Genomic DNA, 24,003 nt, shown 5'->3' on the forward strand with positions numbered 1-24,003 from the left:
GTGTGGTGAACTGTCCTCCATGACATCTACCCACGACTTGATTCAAGACAAGACATTAATCTGGCCTCCCATAGGTGCAAATATTGCTTGAGACAGGGGCCCCACATCCTCACAAAAAGTATAAAACTCGTTGTCACTAAAAGTGCTTCTCATTCGTGCACGAACTAATACCTCCTTTAGACTTGTCTGCACTAATATTACTTTCTAAGCAGCTTCCTCCATCAAGCGAGCAAATCGATGATGAACAGGGAGCCACCAGATGTAACTTGCAGTGGCCTCTTTTCAAAAAAATTCCCCGCATTTACCCGAGGGGAAGAATGTGAAAGTGCGAATGCAGGAGTTGAATTTGCGCGGTTCGGTAATGTTCGCGAAAGAGAGATCACACACACACACACAAGTACAAAGAAAGAAAGATGCATTTATTCACAGACACCTATTTGTGTTGTCGTTGTACTTGATTGCTAGAGCGTATCTCAGCTTTGAAATTTCGTGTCAGTACTCCTTTAAGCGGGTGCATTAGCCCTTCTCACGCCCGATTCCTGGCCAATCCCCCACGTGGGTATGTGCCATGCACAGACACCTATTTGTGTTGTCGTTGTACGTCATTGCTAGAGCGGATCTCAGCTTTGAAATTTCGTGTCAGTACTCCTTTAAGCGGGTGCATTAGCCCTTCTCACGCCCGATTCCTGGCCAATCCCCCACGTGGGTATGTGCCATGTCAGCAGCCAGGCAGCGCGCGCCCTTCTCCCCCCGTTGCCAAGGAAGACGAGGAGATTCCTGGCCAATCCCCCACGTGGGTATGTGCCATGTCAGCGGCCAGGCAGCGCGCGCCCATCTCCCCCCGTTGCCAAGGAAGACGAGGAGCGCGCGCACCCGCAGCTGTTGCTATGCGGACGGCGGCGGAATGCGGACGGCGGCGGACGCTTCAGGCTCGCTTAAAGGAGCCATGAAGAGAAAACAAAAGTTTGTTTTATTCGAAAGATTAGGTGTTTCATAGTACCCCAAGCGCTTTCCCGGAAGCAAATGATGCTTTATTCACTGAGAAATAAGGCAATTTAAGCCAAAATTTTAAATCTCCCGCTAAAATTGCACATTTGGTGACGTGAGCAATGGTGTCACACGGGCCGGTCCATGAAACAGATACTTAGTATGTCGACTCCATATAGCACCCACACGCGGGAGTCGACCGAGACGGCGGCCATTTTAAAAATGCTAGTAAAACCTAGTGCACCCGCAGCCCTAGTCATGGAATCGCCTGATCCGGAGAACAAAACTCTCGCCGAGGAGCTCGGGCTTGCATTTAACAACCTCACACCACTTGAACGCTCAACGCTTCTAAGTGCACGAGCGGCAAGAGTTGTGGGATACGCGGTGGACGGGAAAGCGACCATTCCGCGATAGCCACAACAGACGAACGCCCTGCCGTCGGCACCGCTGCCTCGTCAGCGCCGTCGCCACGGACGAATACAGACTGGTACGTATGTGCCGTATTTTTATTACGGTTAATAATAGTTCAACTTCAGTAACAGTATCGCTTATGCCAGTTGGCCGGTGTCGTGTATGGAAAGCCGTTCGCGCGAGCTCTCTGCTTCGACCAGAAAGATACGAGCGTCAATGCGCGGTGTTTACGGCATTTTTCCTCCAAGGTCAGAGCGCCTCGAACCCGAAAATTCGTCTGCGCGACGGCGAGATGTCGAGCTCGGCCAGGCGGTTGTTTCGTACGCATTGGCGCACACGCTTGCGTGTTCGTTCGGAACTTCAACCGTTTACTCCACCGTTCTTTGTCATAAAAAGAATGTGCAGTATGTTTCACGGGCATTTAGCTCGCTATGCAAACTGTAAGCCCTGCCTAACATGCGTTTGCTTTTGCCGGCCTCCGCCAATCGCAGAGCTTAGCCCATGTGACGGCATAGGTTCTGTTGCGGGAAATGAGCTGGTGGGTCGCATGACCATTCCCGTTTTTCCTAATTATGTAGCTTATTTGAGCGAAGTTTGCGTTATAAGTGGTGTCGTTATGGTTCTAACGAGGCAATCTTTCGAATGAACCAAACTTGTGTTTTCTCTTCATGGCTCCTTTAAGAAGTGCATCCGCACTTAAAACACTTCACACAGAGTTACTGCGTGTCCTTGATTTTCACCGTGCATTCCCAGCCGCTCAAGCACTCTGTCTTATGAAACCCGGAGCTAATCACGTTCTGCCTCGTTCTCGGCCACCGCTGTCACAGGAAACTACACCCCATGGGCAAGACCTTGACCCACTTGCGTCTTGGTCGGCTACGCAATCATCTGGTCGCATGTGTACAGCTTGCATTGATCTTTAGGCAATGTTTTTTGTATCACAGACGTCTGTACCGTCCGCTGGAGTTCCAACAGGGCAACAGCTTCCTCATCTCCCTCTCTCTCTATTCGCTCTCTCTCGAGCACTGAAGCAACAGTATGTATTCCCATGCCAAGATTCAACCTTTGACGCCAACGTGCCGGGACGCAGCTTGTTAGCTCTTCTACGTGGACCCCTAGATGTAAGACAGCAACACTTTTCTACTACGGTGACCTCGCAAGGCTCATGGTTGGCACTGCAACACATTAGGTAGCCTCTCTTGGCTCGATCATAACAATACCATCACCCTCCTTTCACCCGTTTTGGGGGAGTCTCTTCACCACGAGTGCTGTTCTCGATGCGATATTTCTCTCCGGTTCCCTGCACATAACCCACCAGCACCGTGGGCTCTCTACGCCTACAACTCCAGTGAACTGCAGAACGCCGCAACTGTTTTTCTGGTAATTTTTTGTTTCCGCTTGCTTTGAACCGTTGTTTCTCAGCCCCTAACGCCCGTTTAATTTAGTTTGTCGTGTACAGAAACTAGAAAGCTAAACCACGCGAAGCTTTGAAAGAACGCGACGAAAAGCTCTGCTTCTACAGGGGTAGCTGACGGATCTACAGATGCCAACCACATTATTTTCGGTGGGAACTAGCTGACGCCGGTAACGGCAGGGACAGCATATCAAACTTTGTCAGAACTTTGCCCCAACCTCGAAATTCCTTTTTCACGTGCTTAACTTGTGACAGTTTTCAAAGCTCGGTCAACTTTTTAATTACTAGTCCTTTCACTAGCATTTAAATATGGCTGCGTTACCACAAAAACGTAAATAGGCTCCCGAAAATGGAGGTATATTGCCATTGTCTTTTGACTCGTAAGAAATCAAAAAAGTGTTCTTTTTGGCTGTGTGTATTATAGTGGGTTTGCCCTGGTTCCCCAGTATTCGAACCTTCACATTTGAAAGATAAAAACCAGAGAGACAAATAAGTGTAACTCTCGTGTACCTTTTGCTGATCAGTTGTTGCCAATCGTCCCCCCCGTAGTTATGGACTTTAAATGTTCCTGTATCTTTTATAGTTTCATCATTTGCCGATCGCTACGAAAGACTCCATTAAGGCATAAATAACTGCGGCTTCTAATATGGGATAATATACATTGCTATAGTCCCTTTGCCTCGCACGCATTGCAAAGATTGTGGGCTTCTTGGCTGGATGTGTTATAGCAGGTATGCACCGGAACTTCAACAATATTAGCATACCGTCGGTTGCACTGAAGTTGCCAGCTTTCAAGAAGACTCGAAATGAATAACATGAACAGACAAAAAACATTTAATCAGACAACAAACATTCATGTTTCAGAATTAAGGTCAACACGTAATAAAACACTTTTTTGAAAACCTCAGCTCTGAAATTCAAGTTTCAGCGACATCCGTTTGCTCACCGTGTATTCTGCACAAGGGGTCAAGGCGCTCTCTCAGAAGACTCAGGTTGGCATATGCCAGGACGGCAGCGTCCATGACACGTGGTTCAATTTCCAGACCTTCTGGATCTTCACCGCACTCGAAAACGGCGCTGAGCTGCGTACGAAGCGAAAAAGATGTAGATGACATCTACCTTTGGGACTTAATATGCATGACGTGATACCGTTACTTCAACGGCCAGGGAGCGTTTTGTAACGGAGCACTCAAGGTCAGCGAAAAAATACTGGCGGCAAGAGTTTTTAATCCCCGCGGAACAGGAGAGATAAAGGCTTTCTGCGCGTCTGTGGCTTTACTTGTGAGCGTGAGAGGTTGTGGCTGCGGGTTACCCGTTTGAGCGAGGAGGCGGCAGTCTGAGTGCTTCAGTGATTATTCTGAATACCTTGAGCGGATTCAACGCTGTTGCTTTTTTGCCAAGAGAGATGACACTAGAACTACCTCTTTCATCAAATCCAGGCTCTCTCTAAATGTACTCATTGGTTTTGTACCATTACGTTCGAAATACATCGTTCTATTGTAGGCAGGGCGAGCATTTAAATGCTCTTATATGTACCGCCCTCCAAAACAATTGTAACACGACTGCAATAACGTCAAACAGTGTCTTTCCGCGCCTGAATATAAACATATTTAAAAGTCCGCAAAAGACCATGATACTGTGAATCTGATTAAGGACTGTTCTACTTTATAGTACCAGAAACTAGTACTAACAAGAATTCATGTTCGATCTACTTAGCTTTTCCTCGCCTCACTGGAAACAGTGGTAACGCAAAGTTTTGCATGGAAAAGTGCTCAACTCCGCCCCCCCCCCCCCCTTCTTGCCAAACGTAAACAAAATGGAAAAAACGATTGGGGTGTAAGAAAATACGGGAGTGAAAAAAGTTTAAAAAGCCAAAATATCCATATATCAAGCAGTGTTTTGGGCAACCAGCCGTTGACTGTTGCAGCACCATACTCTCATGAAGTGTACCAGTAGCCATATGTTGGTGCCACAAACCTCCTACCGGCACATTCCATCATAATCATCATTCGTACATTATCATAATCGTGAGCCGCTGTGCTCGGTTGAGTTACTGCCAGCCTGAGTAAATGAAGTGACCGTTGGATCTGCTCACTTGTGGGGAGTATTCTGCTTTCTTAAATATCCATAAATGAGAAACATTGGGGTCAGTAGGGGCGCTCCGCATAACCTTCTGAATAATATTGTTTTTCATTTTTGTTTGTTCAGCGGCACTGTCAGCGGGTAATGGTAGTGGCGAGTGCTTGGCGTCGAAATCTTGTGAGCCTTAGCACCAGGAGTTTCTAACCTAAGTTGAAACCATGCGAATTTGTGGCAACGGTTGCGACCCAAAATATTTATCTTTATTTGATCTTAGGCAGACGCTATATCCTAATCAGCACAAAAATGTTTACCGGCGGCAGGGGAATTTGGCCTTACCTGTGTACGCCAGCGCCAGAAACACTGGAGACCGTAAGGCTATTAGATGAAAAGCACAGTATTTCCTAAAGCTGTTTTAATCGGATGCGGTGTCAAAATGAAACGACAAATGGAGATCCATTGTTGAATCTCAGGGAATGCCTGAAAATCTCCACCCCGCCCTCGGAGAACTTGGCTCGGCCCGGTACGCATGCCTTGCTCGGACTTTAGAATCCTGCTACACGCCGTTCGTCGCACGCGTACCGTGCACCGTGCCAGCCATGCTTTGCGCTCTAATTACTTCTGTGTGGTCCCTTCTCACCTAAGCAGTGCATTGTCTGCCTGTCGCTCTTTTCCTGTCCACCAATATTGAGAGTTCGTCGCCGTCATTCCCATTCCTATCGATACCACCGCCCCCACTGACTGCAGGTTCGATATCAGAACGCGCACAAAAAGACACTGGACCCGTCGAAGCGGGGCCCAACATTCCCATCGGCAGGAGCAGGTGGCCAGCTGCAATGCGACTTAACGTCTCCCTGAAAGCCTCGGCAGCGGAGGGAAGGCAGCCTACCGCTCTGCCATACTGTGTTCTGTCGCTCTGATGAGGCGGCGAAAATGTTTGCCGGCAAGCCACACTTATTGGTTATACAAAAATACCTGAACATGCGTAAAGCGGTAGGCCCGTGTGTGTCCGAGCAATCCGGTTTCCGACGCGGCTAACCGGCCCAGTGACGGCCCCGCATTGCCGTTTTGAAAAATTGGAAACACGGGCCGCTGGTGTTTTCACATGTATATGTGAATTTTTTCACATGTATTCTAATGTATTGTTCTAATGTATTCTAATGTATTGTTTTTCACAATTTTCACATGTATACTAAAGAGATATGAAGCTTTGGGTGTCCATCCTCCTACGGTGACAACGAAGCCGGTGTGTGAAAATAAATTTGTCAGACGATATCTGTGAATACTTCGGCACGCTGAGGGTCGTCGGTTTCCGGAGCGAGAAAAAAGTGCCTAGCGCAGCATTTTCTTCCCCACCCACAAACAACAAAAAAAAAACCGAATTGCCAAAGAGGTTAAACCCCCAGGTTTGTGTGCCACAGATTAGATTCATATGCACAACAATGCATATTTTAGTGTTGGAATCAAGAAGTCGGGCGCGCAATGAGAGCGATGGGCACCGCTGCAGGAGGGTTCCAAGCGCAGTTTGGATGCCGCAAGTTATCTTACCCTTTTCTCATTCTAACTTTTATTGGCTGTGCGGGGCCTCCCACCAATTCTTACTGCATTATCCAACAGCAGAATACGGACAAACAAGTGCTTCACCGGGCTCAACGTGTAGCACCATTCTAGACTTACTTGTACGCACAAGCCGCAACACTACAATGGCGACCAGAACACTTGCTCATTAGCATTCACTTTTTGTGACGACACCAAAGTCAACCAGAATAGGCTTTCTGTAAGATACTGAGGCCCAAGTAAACTCCTGAATTCTTGCGCCTTGGTATCTTCCCGAGACATTATCACACAAAGAGTGCGGGCGAAATATGCGCAGGAACCATGTAGTGGCACTAACGGGGCGAGGTTGGGTGCCACGCAGCTGCTTATAATAAAGCCAAGGCGTTCGGAAGAATCCAAGAGGGTAAGTAAGGCACTTTGATTCGACAGCGCCTTTTTAAGGACTTTGTCATTTCGCCCTTATCGGCGCACGAAGAGGTCCCAGAGATAGAAAAACACATCGTTCGAATGGGAGTGAAGCAAAAAACTTGACAGGCAATAAACGAACCTAGTTTGTTTGCGCGCAACCGTCTGTAGAATCTTTTTGCGGGCGACTGTCACGAGTTCAGGAAATTAATTGTCGCTATAACGGTCAGAAAAATAAATTAATCGTCGTTGGTACGTCACTTTCTTTAAAAAAACGCCTGTAACAGCAGCGAAGGCTCACTGACCGTACACTTGGCCGCCAGTATCACCCGCATGCAGCCTGTCTTTCCTGGATGAGCCATTAGAGCGGCGTCGACGCCTTCAAATGCTCCGGCCTTCAGCAAGAACTCCTTGCCCATCCCGCCCTCCTCGGCCGGCGTTCCAAGTACTACCACCTGCGTTGCCGGGAAAAAAGCACCAGGACGCATAAATGGAATGTCTAACGCTCTTCCCTAGTAAGAGAACTGATTCACCGCTGGTCAACCATCACAAAATTCATCTTGAAAGTAGTCGCCATTAATTTTAGATGGCTGATGTATGTGTTAGCGTATGGGTGGGGGGTGGGGGACAGGAGGGTAGTCAACACTTTTTTTGTAAGATTTTGAGATCGGAGAAGGGGCTCACCAAGGAGGCAGGGATAATGTGTGTGTATCCATAGATAATGACTACCTATAATTGTATTTATGTTGGGAGCAATTCACCAAGGTTCTGCGGTTTCGGCGTCTACTATGAAAGCCTCAGTGGGATTTCTCAATTTTAGATTTTTTTTTCTCTTTTCCCCCTTACGTATATTTCTATTACGTCAAACTCTCTTTTTTCAAACGACCCTGTTTGAGGTTCAACACGCCATCGCTGCACTTGTGCGACTATTCACCGATTGTGTGCCTAGCAACGACTCCGTCGTGTGAAAACTCCAAACTTTATTGAGCTGGTAACGTCAAACACCGAAGGCTGGCTACAGCACCGAACCAAGCTTGGATCTAAGTACTCAGGAGCCCCGTTTAGTTTAAACTTAGACCGTGAGTACGTTTCCATGCGATACATTCCTTGAACGACGAAGACTTACGAAGAGCTTCTCAAATGAAAGCGGTTCCGTCGGTTGCTAAGAGTGGCGTTAACATTTCAGCACGCTGCTAGTGCTGACCGGCATACAAGGTGGCATCACCATCTGGCATTACAAGTAAAACAAAGTCTGAGACGCCAACCGTTTTAGAAGTAACAAAGAGATGCTTTCGACATCACAAGAAAGTGACGCTTAGAAGACATGGAACGGGAGTGCTTCCGCTGGTGCGCCCACCCCTCATCGGGCCCTGCTCACACAAGAAAATTCAAATCAAAGACCTGCATCTTTATCTCCCTTACATAACGAAGAGGTTTCACTAGTTATAAGCACATGTTATGTGTGGTAAAGTCCCGCTTCTCAAGGCAACCATCCTCCTTTAAGAGGTCTGCGTAGGGGAATCGGTCAGTTTCGAGGCAGCGCAGCGAACTGGGCCGAAGACTTGAAAGGCACGCGCTAGCGCTGACTACCCGCAATTTACAAAACGGACACCATTTTACTGCCAGAGATAGCATTGTGTGCTTACGAAACAATGTCAATACTGGATCGTATTTTCTCAAAACTAAATCATCGCTGATATCTTGTTGCTCGGTCTACCTTTGTTACATGGCTTCTGGCCCTTATTTTCTAACGTTCCTTTCAGCATGTACAGTTTTTGCCAAACATTTGCAGGCCACGGTGACCATGGCCAGAGCAGGCGCGCCTCCAAGCAGCGGCGCGACCGTTACCGCTGCCAGCTGGCTGCGCGGCTAAAGAGAGCGAGGGGAACTTTCGCTCTTGCGTTCGTAGTGTGGCTGGCGCGAGATTTGCAGCGCGCAGCTGTCTTCTCAAAGCAGGCACTTCTCTTGGCAGGTATTTCACCTGCATTTTTCGACACGGAAGCAAAAGCGAAGCTTCCCTCGCGTTCTTTAGCCGCGCAGCCAGCCGGCAGCGACAACCACCGCGCCCCGGCTTGGACGCGCGCCGGCTCCGGCCACGATCGTTATGGGAAACAATACTTTGGCAAAACTGAAATAGCACAAAACTTATTTCCACCTAAACTAGATTTTTTATGCACGCACTCATGAGCAAATGCATACTTCACTTCAAAAACTTCTACAGCACTCGTGACGTAACTGAGCGTTTGCTATTGCTTAGTTAACATTTAGTTTTTATGGCAGGTGAGCAGAAAATTCTTGCACGAATTTGCTACAACGAGTGCGGAAGGTATTGCTTCCTCAACAATTGCAGCTCTTGTTTTTTATTAAACCTTGCTTGTGCGAAATTTCTTTGAATTTGCGATTTATATGTTGAAAGGTAAAACTGTGCCATATAGTTTTGCCTCATCGACTCATATTTCCAGGACCACATTGTTATTCTCAGTGAACGTGCTAGGTATGCCATTCACCTGCATGATGGTCTGCAGCTCTGTCAGCAATCACATATGTGCTTCATAGCGGGAAATGTATAAGAAAAAATGACGGAGCATGATATTTTTAGCGCGTCTCTTTGTCACAAACCAAAAGAAATTTAGTTGGTCTAAGAAAAGTAAAGTTTTACTACATTCTGTTTCATTTATTCACTTCATTTTCGAGAGTTCATACTGCGGCGAAGATGGATGGTGAGATAGCTTAAGTGGAAGCATTATTTATTTCATCAAACTTATTCTAAAAACTGACATAATAACAGCCACAAAGGTGCAATCAGCCAATGTCCCCCACAAAAATGTTTACCGACATTTAATAAACTTGTTATAGAGATTGCTCAAAAGAATCCTATAAACATTTTGTCAACATTTTGTAGAATATTTTTATTGAGTTTTCTTTACAAATTGGCCACCGCGCTTTAATTAAAAGTCTATAGAGCCAAGTCAATAGACCTTATCGCTTTTCAATATAGTTCCTTATGAGTTTCTTACAGGGTTTTTATAAAAAATTTCAATAAGCTTTCTATGCAATTCTTACTATGTATAGTCGCAACAGCTTGTTGCGTGTGAGTCAGGTTTGAATATAGTTTTGACGGATTTTTATTAAATTTATTTCAAAATTTTTAATAATATTTATTTAGTATAGTCGTAACATCCTGTTGCGTGTGTCTAAACTTTCAATAAACTTTTAGATGAGTTTTTATTAAATTTGCCTAAATTGGCTTTCTTAAAATTATTATTGAGTATCGTCGCAACATCCTGTTGTGAGTGAGTCCGTTTTGAATACAGTTTCTGACGGGTTTATATTAAATTTATCTCAATTAGATTTCTGTAAGATTCTTGGTGTGCTACGTCATCACAACCAGTTGCTTATCAGCTAAGTCTGAATATAAGTTCTGATGAGTTTTTCTTAAATTTATCTATTTTAGCTTTCTATAAAGTTCCTATTGAGTATTGCCGTAATATCCTGATGCCTGTGAGTCAGGTTTTCTGGCACGTTCTAACAGAGGAGCTTTGTAGGGGCTCGGACTGTCCGGCGGTAATGTCCGTCACCCCGGGCGCCACAGCGCCCAAGTGCTCTCAAGACGAAGTGATGGTACGTCTATCTCGCGAGCTCTGTTAATGCGGCGGGGCAGTCGGCGCAATAGCATCTCACATATATGCCCGGCTAAACTACGACACCTCCGTGGGTGGGCTATAGAAACCCAAGACAGAGTCTATTGAAACTCAACATGATGAAGGCAACAAGATGCTTGCTGCGTGTTCCTAATAAGATATTTATTGCATGTCTAATGGCCCCAGTCCACACATAAGGAGTTCGATCGACCCCAGAGAAAGACAATACAGAGTCTGTTGTATGCATGTTGTATTTTTGCAATAGAATGCTTATTGATTTTATATTGGCCGCAGTGTTTAAGAAGGAAGATTTGGTTCACTCTATAGAAACGCAATATGAATTGTATTAAAACTCAATGACTTGAAGGCAAAAAAATGTTGGTCGATTTGGTGCAATAAAAAGTTCGTTGAATTTCTAGCGAGCACAGTCTATACGCGATGAGTTTTAATTGAATTTTTATTGACTCTATAGAAACACAATAGGGGGTTTATTAAAGCTCAACGTCTATTTTCATGAGGGGTACCTGTGCCGTTGCCGTCGAATTTAACACTACCGCGCTCCACCAGGCGTCTTTCAAACACTTACGGGATGTTTTCTGCAATGGCTCCGAGATATTGGTAACTGATGGTGATATTGCGTCATCGTTCAAGTGACTTTTATCCGTTAATAACCATTCCATTTTGGCCTAGTACGGAGAAATGACATTTAAACGCCCATCGTCAAAAAACCCATCAATAACATTGCGGGTTGACGCCAGCAGGCTTTGCCCTTCTTTCACACTGCGTAAGATTAAACGACAGCGGTTTTTTTTGCATACACAGTTCACAGAAGGCTCAATTTCAAGTAATCTGGTCTCATTGTTGTTAAAATCAAAGCGATGAGCAGGTTCAAAGCATCAGAGCAAAACGCTTGAGGAACTTCGTGCAGGCTGTGATTATTGACGATTCGGGCAGCCATAAATCGTTGCTTACTTTTCCCTGTAGTGCTTTTCCCCGCGATTCTTGGTCCCGTCGCAAAAGAGCGCGCAGTGCTACAGCCGCAGCCAGCGCACTCTCAGCGATGAGGTTGTGTCCACAGGCGTGGCCCAGGCCTGGCAGTGCGTCGTACTCACACAGCAGGGCAACCACTGGGGAACCCGCTGAAGTAAATTAAAAAAGACACAAATTAAAGTATACTTTTCAAGGTTTCTTCGTTGTCCCATAAATATTATTCAAATAACGAAAAACACAAGTGCTTCTAAGTCCTGCTTGTTAGGCTGCCAATTAACATGAAACATTTACCTAATCCTAGAAATTGCAACCAATTTGAACTTGACCTCTCTAACAGCATCAATGTGCGCCAGAGAAGGTGGCAGGCAATAAAACTTTGGACTAACTTTCCGCACCATATTTTTACCGCCACTCTTAATGTTATTCGCAGAAAGGCCACCCTGTTATTGAAGTACTACATTCCAACGTGGGTCGATGTCTGACACTCAGGCGACCTTCCCTCTCGACGCACATATCGGCTCCGACAGGCAGTTAAAGCAAGCAAATCTAATAGGTTTTTTATCATGTGTACAAATACGAACACTGAAGCTTAACGGCGGCATTTGTTTGGACTATGAATGTTACAAAATTTACGAGTAGTCGTGGTGCTACTGGCCGCTACTTGAACCACCCTCTCCCCGTCGGGCACAGCTGGTGAACGTGGTGCACCTTTGAGATAACTTCCCAGAATTGGCAATTGCGCAAAACGTAGGCCACAAATTTTACTGGTGTTCGCAGAGGTACGGCTTCCCTTCAGTCCGGTTAACAGGAGTACAAATGACAACGATCTGGACTGCAATGTATTAATACTGGGCCATTGTATTCTTCCTATACTTACTATGCTTTTTTTTGTTTCCCTTCAGTTGGACCCGCTCTTGTTCCGTCTTTATGCTGCATTCATTGTTTGTTTACCGTCACTACTATACTCGGTTACAACTCAAGAACGGCACCACCTCATGTAGTGTATCACTCCGCCAAAGCGCCGGACCCGTAACGTCAATGCGCGCGCGTTTTGAAAGGGGTTTGCTATGAATGCGTGATATCGTGTGCCTTGTCTCACGCAGTTTGTTTGTCGTCGCTGGAGTCGTTTATAAGCATATTTAGTCCAAAAAATCACGGGAACGGCTGACGCCATGTTCAAAATATTCCCAGCAACGCCCTACTTGCGCCGCGCGGAGAAACATCCGGCTACGGTGATAAGGCACAGCGGCAACTTCCGGTGCCGTTCTTAAGTTGTCACCGAGTATAGCACTGTTAGCTTTCTTTTATTCGAAATTTTCTTCATTGTTCCTGCGTTCAGTGCATGTTTATCTATTTGGTAACAGCGAAGCAGTGCTCCCCATGCAGTCATTTGACTATGGCTTTATCGTCTGCACGTAACATGACTAACTTCACCTTTGAAAATAACATAAATAACTGAAGTGAACTGAATGCGCTCCGCCCGCAACAGCATTACCAAGTGCACTAAACTATACCTTAAGGGTTCATGTTTACCTATGCCCCACATTAGCCGCAACCTTTTTGCGTTTTTGATTTCTGTGGTATATATGTGCAACATTGTTTCATCACATATAAACGATAATCTGGCACTTGCTTCAGTGCTACTTTCGTTAAAAGTGAACTCCCAAACTGAAGAGAAGGATGATCGCATTGATCATCCTTCTTCATCATGCATTGGCACTGCTCATGCAAATACTTGTCGTAAGGGATTGCTGCTCAATTTTCACAATTTCAGTAATCATTTTACCACTTTCCGCAGTTTTACTTTTGAACTGTTCTGAAACATCCTTTACTTGGGCTGCTGGTTAGAGCAAATATTGCTATTCTGCAAACGTTTTCGTCACCTGGACATTTATACAGGGCTAACACATATCCATTGCTAATTGTTTTGGAAAGCCTCATGGCACTCTCCCCATACTTCGTATGTATACCGCCTCCTTAACGGGAATCAATTCAAGTCACCAATATAGGACAATGGCGGAAGGGACTCTGAAAATCATCGCCTTCTTGACATTCTGTTTATATGATTTACATTTCCTCGTGTGAATTTTACGCATAATTCCGAGTTACGCCTTTTTTAGTTATATACACCTGAAATATACGTTTTTTGCTCGCAAGTGATACAGTCTGTAGTTTTCGTTTCAGTTACCCTCTGCTGAACCTCACAAGGTCAAATATAAACAGGAGATTTCAGACTACAAACACGTGAAGTTGATTTAAATGTACAAATGTTTCAGCGTGCAGACACGTTGAAAATCAATTGTTACGATTGAATGGTTACGATTGAATTGAAGCTATTGTTACGGATTATTCATTCGTAGCTACGAACGCCCGCGGCATATTGTCAGTCCCTGCACTGTCACTTTCTATTCTGATTTATTGACCTTTCTCTACGCGTAATAATTACGCGGAGGCGGGAAATTTGAATGGCATTAGGTGGTAGCAGGGAGCGGATAACGGCAGTGCATCCCGTTATGACGAATCACTGCTCTGCACTTCCGACAGCTTTCACGTTGAGTGGACGGCTTTAATTTTTTTTTCGCATCCGCCTTCGCCGATCTTTCCCGCGTCGTGTGTGGCGCTCGCCAGACACGTTTATCTCCTCTCTGCCACTTTTATGGGTGCAATTTGGTGACGGTGGTGACGTGCACGCATAGGTAGGCTTCAAGCGATTACCGTTTCTTACCCGTTCTGCCACTTGAACGAAAACTATGGCTACAATCGCAAGCCTCTACGGGAATTGTGAGGAGTGCATGTGATAACGGGGTTGGTGTGGCTAACAATCGTGCTAGAGTCTGTACTTTCAGCTCTGAAGGGATTTCGGTTTTGTTTGCCGCGTGCATACATGATGTGCCGGCAGCGGTATCTTGAAGGAAGTGGAAAGCATGCATGGGAGCACCCGGTATTGTGAATTGGGAGTGACGGAGCTCTCTACACAGTGTATCGCTTGGCAGGAAAAGACCTCCGTAACATACTTTCATGTACCGGAACTAGCAATTCGTGTAATTTTCAACGCCAGTGGTGAGCGGTGATGCGCCGTTCGGCAGAGCACACAGCGTGTCAACTGATTAGGTTTCGGTGAGCATTAGATCGGGCGAGAAATGTGATAAACCCAGTTGTGCTTGCGTTCAGCAGAAGACACTTACTTCGTATGGCGGTTCGCGGCTGCCAACAACACGCTGAAGTGGCAGAGTAGCAGCTCACCTACGTTACTCACCTACGGGGCAGAAACTTGGAGGCTCACTAAGAGGGTTCAACTTAAATTGAGAACGACTCAGCGGGCAATGGAGCGGAAAATGATAGGTGTAACATTAAGGGACAAGAAGAGAGCGGAGTGGGTCAGAGAGCAAACTGGTGTTAAAGACATATTAGTAGAAATTAAGAAGAATAAATGGACGTGGGCAGGGATGTAATGCGAAGGTAAGATAACCGCTGGTCATTAAGGGTAACAGAGTGGATTCCTAGAGAAGGCAAGCGTTGCAGGGGGCGGCAGAAAGTTAGATGGGCAGATGAGATCAAGAAGTTTGCGGGGATAAATTGGACACCGTTGGCACAGGACAGAGGTAATTGGAGAATAATGGGAGAGGCCTTTGCCCTGCAGTGGGCGTAGATAGGCTGGTGATGATGATGATGATGATGATGATGAGCAGCAAGTAGCAGGCAGTAACATGTGGCGGGAAGTGTTTATTAAGTGTAACCAAATCTTCCCCTCCACCCCGGCAACTCAAGTAACGCCCGTCTCACAACTCACGCTGGCAGACGCTTACTCCACCCCTGCCAAAATTACATTCTGCGCTAAAAGCTACTACGCTGAACATCAGGTGATTATTTGCGAGAATTTTTGCCATACAAAAAAAAGAATCCACGTTATTGCTCTCGTCGTCTTGGTAAACGCAGGCCATTGGTCAATGAGCTAAATGTAAGCCGCCACGCTGTCATTGTGAACGAGTAAAAATCAGAAACATTACGTACACCGAAACCTGTGTCTTGGTTTTCTTTTTGTCCAAAAAAGACAACGAAAGGCGTGCAAATAATGTATTATTGTCGCATTATTTGTGAACGCAGGATAATAGCCACATGAGTCTAATGTAATTTCTCAATGTAACAATCATGGGTCGCTGAATTCGCAGGCACTTGAGAAGCGCGACGCCCTCTTTTTCTTAAAAAAGACGTCCTTAGATATATTTCCAACCCTAACTGCATTGCAGATTTTTTTTTCCTTTCTGTGAATTTATTAACTGCGACACTTTGGTCGGAATTTTTCAACAAGCAACAGTCGATCGGTAACAGCTCAAAGAATATTTTTTGTTCTGAGTAAATTTATTAACTACGACACTTTGGTCCCAATTTTTCTACAAATAACTCAATTTGAGTAGCCGCAAAGCCCTTGTCGGCCATGCCACGCCAAACTTCCGGACGAACTACGCCCGCGGAGGCATGGAACGCTTTCGCTGAATCGTGTCAGCAGCGACACATTCCACTCTAGGTAAGCTAGTAAGAAACTCTGTGGTGATGTGGGAGAGTTTCAACACAAATGTCTCGGGGCCCGATGCGAGCTAACTGTGGTCCTCCGTGATCGACTCGTTCGCGCTGGTGTACACAAAGACAGTAACATGTCTACGACACGGGACGGAAACGTGCAGCTCCATGTTTTTTCCCTTAGAGTAAAACTGTAGTCCTTCAAGCTTTCACTCAGCTAATTAACTACGAACTCGGATTAATCGCAAATTACTAACAAAGGTGTTTTGTATCGTGCACTCTTTAGCGTCACTGGTCATTCCTCGCAGAGTATAAGCTGGGGGTATGATTTTTTGTGACGCACGCGATATGAAACACTTGCTTCCAATTACAATTTGGACAGTGACGAGTGTTTTTTTTTTTTGTTATATATTTTCTGATGCTCTCTATACAACAGCGCGCGCCGAGGGTTCATTGGGTTTTAGTTTATTGCATAAGTATTACGCGTAGAGTGCGTACGGCATCGACCGTGTGGCCACCTGCATCGTCACAAAAAAATCCTAATTTGTAAGCACGTTTAGTTGTAATATTAGTGTATGTTGATATTGCTGTCGAAAAAATTTTAAGAGGTGACAAAATAAAACTAAAACTGAAAATACCACCCCTAAACTGATAGATTCAAAAATATCAATTTTACACACCCCACTCACCTGACTAAACCAGCTGTAAAAAACCTCAAAAAACGAAGTGAAACATGGCATACAAATTGGGTAAAAAGATTCAAACATATCAATTTTACACACTCCGCTCACCTGCCTAAACCAGCCGTTAAAAACCTCAAAAAAAGAAGTGAAACATGACATAAAAATTGGATAAAAAGCACCGATCGTGCTGTCATGTGTCAGGGCACCCCCCGAGAGGGGATGCATGAAGCCCCCCGAAAAATAGAAGAAAAGAACAAAGGAACGAAAATTTTGAAGTGCGTGCCAGGAGCGCGCCAATCAGCAAGTGCCAGCGCCGACGCACCAAGGAATCCTGGGAAAAAGTGGCAGCACACTGGTGGGCCAATCAGGGAAGGCCACGCAGGTGAAAAGTGGCGAGATGGCCATATAAGGACAGGGAGAAGGCGAAGAGCCAATGAGGGTGCGCCACGGGAGAGCCCAAAGAGTATAAAAGCGGGGCGCACGAAGAGAAGGGGGAGGCAAGAACCGAAGAAACCAGAAGGCGGCCGGAGCACGTGCGTTTCAACGAACGAGCCAGGGGGACGCGGCCAAGCCATCGACCACGCCATCCGAGCCTGGGCGGGAGCGGGCCGACTTCGCATCGGCACCGTCATCCTAGGTGCACCACGAACCTGTGTCTTCGTGGCCCCAGCGGCATCGGTCGGGCTCCAGCGGCCAGCGTCCACGCTCCGTCGACGTTCGTCTCGACGGCCCCGAAAGGCTACGTTCGGCCCGAGCCTACCTGGAACCTCCAGCGGCAGCGGCTACCAGGGGGTAGCCACCGAGGAAGCGCGCCGCCGAAGGGATGACCGCGCGCATCGAACGCCGGCATCAAGGACCTCCAGCGAGAGCGGCTACCAGGGGGTAGCCACAGAGGAAAGAAGTCGGGACGCGCGGAGCCCACGCCGTCCAAGGAGTGACCGCGCGCATCGAACGCCGGCACCGAAGAAGCGAGACGAGGAAGGCTACCACCGGGTCACGGCCACGCAAGGGTGCGACACGTCAGCGCCGACGACCGGGGTAGGCCAGTTTAATACGGACGTAGTCATAGGACACAACTAGGGAGTTGTGGTTTAGAGAGATCACCTAGAGGGTGATTGAATAAGTTGAGTCGGACTTATTGTGTAGAACGTTATTGTCGAGACTTTTGAGTTTTGATTTGAATTGTATATTGAGCTTTTAATTTAGGAGTTTGTATTTGAGTTGTGTTTTGGGAATGTTAGATGTTTGAGTGTGTATCATTTGCTTGTAGTTTAATTATTGAATGCTTTGCATTAGGGTTTTTGAGTGTGCATTAAATGGGTGTTTTGTCCAACTCATCAACGGCTTCCCTGTGTCCATTTCTCCGAGCTGGTTAAGACCACCCCACCATCCGTTCACGTGACAAATAATTGGCGAGCCTGCCAGGATTGATTTATCCTGATACAGGATATTTACATCGGGCCCAGTCACGTGTCTTACCAGCTGCGAGAATGGATCTGGGAAAGTTGGTGTCGTTGTGCAGCTCATTAGACTTAAGTAAGGAAGAGGCGATGGCTCTATCGGACAAATATTCGCGTGAAGCAAACGAGAGGCTGGATAAGGAGAAGGAATTGAAGCGTGAAGAAAACGTGAGGCTCGATAAGGAGAAGGAGGTGCTGGAAATGAAGTGCGCTTGGCAGAGACAAGTGAACAGAGTTCTCGAGTAGAACTGGATACTACCTTGACAGGGGAGGTGACGCCGCGTTCAGGGAGCATATGCCCCAGGAAACTGATTGCACCGTTTGATGAAAAGCGTGACGATTTAGACGCTTATTTGCACCGCTTTGAAAGAATCGCCTTAGGGCAGGGGTGGAAACGGAGTGAGTGGGCCACAGCCCTGAGCATGTGCTTGGTTGGCGAAGCATTGAGTGTGTTTGGTAGGATGCCCGCGGAGGAGTCAATGGACTATGATAAGGTGAAAGTAGCGTTGCTGCAGAGGTTCCGCCTTACCACGGAGGGCTTCCGCGAAAAGTTTCGTGATTCCAAACCGGAAGACGCTGAGACAGCCAAGCAGTTTGTCGCGCGCCTCTCGAACTATTTTGACCGGTGGATAGAGCTGGCTGGAACGGCCAAATCATTCGAGGGACTTAGAGAGCTTATGATTGCCGAGCAGTTCTACGAGCGCTGCAGCCCGGAGCTGACGGTGTTCCTGAAAGAGAGGAAACCGAGAGGGCTGGCGGAAACCGTGGAGCTTGCGGACAGGTTCATGGAGGCTCAGGGCCTAAAGAATTTAGCCAAACTGAAGCAAGAACCAGTCAAGTTAGATGATCAGAGACAAAAAACTCGTGGGGCAGGGTCCTGGGCACCCCAGAAATGTTTTCTGTGTGGTCGGGTAGGGCATAAGGCCGCGGAGTGCAGGGTGGGATCCCATAGGGGCGCCCCGCCGACTGTATGTCAAACGTGCAATAAGAAAGGACACCGCACAGAGGACTGCCGGTCGCGAACCCCAGACAAGGTGGCTTGTATGATATGCCCCCGAGTGAGTCCCCCACCGAAAATGCCTGTCGTATATGGGGAGATGAGCGGCCGATGCGTGTCAGTGTTAAGAGACAGCGGTTCAAATACGGTGCTCGTCAGAAGGAGCTTGGTCAGAGACCAGGATTTAACTGGTAGTAAGGCGGTTATCATTATGGCGGATAGCACTAGGCGGTCGCTGCCAGAGGCAATAATTGAAGTTCAGACCCCGTACTACTCAGGAAAATTAAAAGCAAAGTGTATGGAAGACCCACTGTACGACATTATATTAGGCAATATACCTGGGTCCAGGAGAGTAGATGACCCAGATCCCAATTGGAAGCGCAAGTTGAAGGGAAGCGAAAAGCTAGTGGACTGGGTTGATACACAGCCGGTAGATGAGACAGGGAATACGACAGTGGGAATAATAGCAGCAGTGCACGCAACAGTGAAATCTGAAGAGGACAGGAGGAGGACAATAGTAGAGGGGGCTGTGTCACGAGGGTTGAGGGTGACCTTGAGCGAATTAGCGTATCAACAAAAGAAAGATGCCTCACTGAAAGAGTGCTTTCAAAAGGTAGGAAAGGAGGTTAGGCGAACGTGCAACCCCCGGGTATACAAGTTTCAGATAGCGGAGGGAGTTTTGGTTCGCCATTGCACCTTTGGCGGGGGTAGACAAGTGAATCAGGTAGTAGTGCCGACGGATCTCCGAGGTTCAGTTTTAAGGCTAGGACATTTCAGTAATAGAGATGGACATCTAGGAGCACGGAAGACGGCTGCCAAAATTACTGAAGAATTCTTTTGGCCGCGTATACACAGTGACGTCCGGAGGTATATGAGAGCGTGCGAAGCATGTCGGACGGCTGTCACTAAGGGGAGAATCGATGGTGAGATGCAAATGCGGTCAACCCGAAACAACCTCCAAAATGAGGCATCGTGCTCAGTTAGTGGGCGCGGGTACAAGAAAAACAAAACACGCCTTCAACCACTAAACAATTGTAAAGCCAGTATGGCCGAGTGTTGTGTTTGTGGAAGAGTGAAGATGGAGTAAAAGAAAAAAAACAGCTGGTTGAAATCACGGACTTGACTTGGGAAGGAATAGGACCCATAACGGTAACAAATAAGTTGTGCGCTGGGGTAGAGCATAAATATTGTAGTATAGTGAACAGGTAAGATTGGTGTAGAGGTACATAATTGGGATATTAATGGTGTAGGGAGGAAGTTAGGATAGAGACATAGTGGTGTCGAGTATTAGATCATTGATGCGTTTGATCTGGTGTGTTCGAGTAGGTTGTATGAGTAGGTTAGTGCAAGTGTAGGAACTGTCGATGTAAAAGTAGCAGTGGCAAAGAATGAATTGAGGAGACGGAGGAGGAAAAACATTTGGTGCAGACTGAGAGAATGTGTTGTCGAATTAGAGAATATTGAAGTGCTTGATTGCAGTGATGTGTTATAGGGGAGTATTTGAGTAGATTGGGGTTTAAGAAAGTGATGTATTGGCGATAAAACTGGAAGGTTGTGTAAACCAAGTGTGTGTGTTCGGGACACCAGTGAACTACAGACACGGGGGAAAAAAATTGGTGAGGTGAAGTGTGTAGTGAAAAGTGTGACGAGAGAAGTGAGCAATGGTTGTGAACAGTGGACTCATGAGGAGTGAGCAAGAATTGTGGAACAAGAGGACCTCGGTGGACAACATGAAGCAGTTTTTTGAGAAAAAACTCTTAAAGCGGGGGGTAATTGTCATGTGTCAGGGCACCCCCCGAGAGGGGATGCATGAAGCCCCCCGAAAAATAGAAGAAAAGAACAAAGGAACGAGAATTTTGAAGTGCGCGCCAGGAGCGCGCCAATCAGCAAGTGCCAGCGCCGACGCACCAAGGAATCCTGGGAAAAGGTGGCAGCACACTGGTCGGCCAATCAGGGAAGGCCACGCAGGTGACAAGTGGCGAGATGGCCATATAAGGACAGGGAGAAGGCGAAGAGCCAATGAGGGTGCGCCACGGGAGAGCCCAGAGAGTATAAAAGCGGGGCGCACGAAGAGAAGGGGGAGGCAAGAACCGAAGAAACCAGAAGGCGGCCGGAGCACGTGCGCTTCAACGAACGAGCCAGGGGGACGCGGCCAGGCCATCGACCACGCCATCCGAGCCTGGGCGGGAGCGGGCCGACTTCGCATCGGCACCGTCATCCTAGGTGCACCACCAACCTGTGTCTTCGTGGCCCCAGCGGCATCGGTCGGGCACCAGCGGCCAGCGTCCACGCTCCGTCGACGTTCGTCTCAACGGCCCCGAAAGGCTACGTTCGGGCCGAGCTTACCTGGAACCTCCAGCGGCAGCGGCTACCAGGGGGTAGCCACCGAGGAAGCGCGCCGCCGAAGGGATGACCGCGCGCATCGAACGCCGGCATCAAGGACCTCCAGCGAGAGCGGCTACCGGGGGGTAGCCACAGAGGAAAGAAGTGGGGACGCGCGGAGCCCACGCCGTCCAAGGAGTGACCGCGCGCATCGAACGCCGGCACCGAAGAAGCGAGACGAGGAAGGCTACCACCGGGTCACGGCCACGCAAGGGTGCGACACGTCAGCGCCGACGACCGGGGTAGGCCAGTTTAATACGGACGTAGTCATAGAACACAATTAGGGAGTTGTGGTTTAGAGAGATCACCTAGAGGGTGATTGAATAAGTTGAGTCGGACTTATTGTGTAGAACGTTATTGTCGAGACTTTTGAGTTTTGATTTGAATTGTATATTGAGCTTTTAATTTAGGAGTTTGTATTTGAGTTGTGTTTTGGGAGTGTTAGATGTTTGAGTGTGTATCATTTGCGTGTAGTTTAATTATTGAGTGCTTTGCATTAGGGTTTTTGAGTGTGCATTAAATGGGTGTTTTGTCCAACTCATCAACGGCTTCCCTGTGTCCATTTCTCCGAGCTGGTTAAGACCACCCCACCATCCGTTCACGTGACACGTGCGATACCCTGCATTTGAAATGAATACATATTTAGCAAACAAGATATTTTATCATTATGGTGAGTAACTATAAATGGTTACTAATAAAACAAACCCCAACAAGAACAAAAATGGGTGCGGCTTAGCTCAGCTAATCTTGGATATGCAAAGCACAAACTTGGCTTAGTCTGGTTGAGTCTTCGTTTCGCTTGGTTAAACTTTGATGCAGCTGTTTTGCCGATCCCAGCTCAAAGCCGCTCGGTCCCGTGCAACGCCCACAGAAGGAGGCCCGGCCTCACTTTCATTCACGACGAACTCGGCGTTCCTCTTCTCCTCTTTTCCGGGCCCAAGACGAGTGACGTAGCCCGAGACGACCCGCCGGCGCATGCGTGGGAGGCGGCGGGGTTGGTAGGCTGCCGATCAGCTGAGCGGCCGCAGCCGCTACTTGAGCAGAACGACTGAAAACGTGGCCTAGTGCGCAGCGCTGAGAGGCGGCCCTGTGAATCACTCGATGCGCTTCGAGAGGTGTGTCGCAGGTGGTGTGTCTGAGGTCAAAAGGTGAACTTGCGCATCCGTGGCGAAGCCCCTCGACGAAAGTAGTAAAGCTTTGCTTTAAAAATGTTGTACAAAAGAAACGCAAGGTCATCCATGTAGCCTAATTTTCCCAATTTCGAACTGAAGTGTAAAAGAAGCTATATTTGGCGCCACAAAGCAAAACCCCGCTATAAAAAAGTCACAATGCGTACAGAAACATTAGAATGTCCATGCATTAGTACACATTCTCTAAGTTTCTGTATATTGTTTTTTTTTTCTTTTTTATGCACGCGGCCGAATGGTCCGAGTCGAAGGCAGCCGTAATTGAGCATATGGCGCCGGTTAGCTGATTTGGGGCCACTTTTTGCGGACGCCAGCCTAGCGAAGTAACGCTTTCCCGCCACAGAAAAAAAACGCCACTGGATCTGCAAGCTAGTAAATAAAATTATATTTCTTCTTTTCAGCAGTTAGCCTCACGAAATAAAGAAGGCCTCTTTTCGTTCTCTTCGCTTATTGACAAATAGCTCCTCTGTTTTCGTTTTTGCTGCTGCTATGACTTCAGGACTTACCTCCGTATTCAGCCCGGAAGGCCGTATCCAGGACATAGTGTCTCTTTACGTCGAAGCCCTCATTTTCCAGGAATGTGCACAGACGATCGTGAGCTTTGTGTTCTTCAAAGCGAATTTCAGGGTTCTCCCATAGGAAGGTACCCACGGAGTGTATGCCCTCTGCTTTCGCTGCAACTGCGCCTTCCGCAACCGTACGAGCCTCGTCCATCTGCTGCACACGAAAGAAGAGAGGCCGGCGCGGGCTGAAAACTGTCGCCACAAACAAGCCATTTTTTTCTGTATTTCCCTCTTCATGTAACAACCGTAACAACGCTGGTAATGCGCCGAGCAAGGAAATAGCGCCGGTCACGGGTTCGATTCCCGGCCGCGGCGGCCGCTTTTCTGATGAAGGCGAAAAGCAAAAATGCTCGTCTGTACGAGATTTCGGCGCACGATAAAGATCCCGTGGTCAAAATCATTCCGGAGCCCTCCACTGCGGCGCGCCTCATCGCCTGCGTTGCGTCGGCGCGTTAAACCCTACAATCAATCAAGCAAGGAAATAGCGCCTATATTAGCTTGGCTAACAATATTTATAACCGCACGACCCTTTGTGCAGGTGATGGACAGCGCAGCTCTGAATTGTGGTTAGAACCCGCTGCATGAAGTGTTGGGAACGGACATACTGCAGTCGATCGGAACAGCGTCGCAAAGAGCTGCGTGGTTTATACTGACCGTACTTGTCGGTTAAGAGCTGCAGCGTCGTCCACATTATCGGACCTACGTGCACAAGAGGAACGAGACAACCCA

The 24,003-nt window shown here is 47.3% G+C and overlaps 1 protein-coding gene across 2 annotated transcripts in view; it reads right to left on the reverse strand.

Moving 5' to 3' along the window:
- LOC144169140 (xaa-Arg dipeptidase-like) overlaps positions 1 to 24,003 on the reverse strand; it is a 34,952-nt gene that overhangs the window by 8,554 nt on the left and 2,395 nt on the right. Inside the window, exons 2-5 of one of the 2 annotated variants that reach the window (XM_077698168.1) lie at positions 23,218 to 23,425; positions 11,467 to 11,633; positions 7,159 to 7,308; positions 3,759 to 3,894 (exon numbers count right to left, since the gene is read on the reverse strand). In XM_077698168.1, the coding sequence (XP_077554294.1) occupies positions 3,759 to 3,894; positions 7,159 to 7,308; positions 11,467 to 11,633; positions 23,218 to 23,425 (661 nt within the window). Of the gene's footprint in view, positions 1 to 3,758; positions 3,895 to 7,158; positions 7,309 to 11,466; positions 11,634 to 23,217; positions 23,429 to 24,003 lie in introns of both variants that reach the window. The other variant, XM_077698167.1, reaches the window with a different exon arrangement.

This window comes from Haemaphysalis longicornis, unplaced genomic scaffold (assembly GCF_048455015.1).
Source record: "Haemaphysalis longicornis isolate Haplotype H1 unplaced genomic scaffold, Haemaphysalis longicornis Haplotype H1 scaffold_2, whole genome shotgun sequence".
In the NCBI taxonomy this organism is placed as follows: Eukaryota; Metazoa; Arthropoda; class Arachnida; order Ixodida; family Ixodidae; genus Haemaphysalis; species Haemaphysalis longicornis.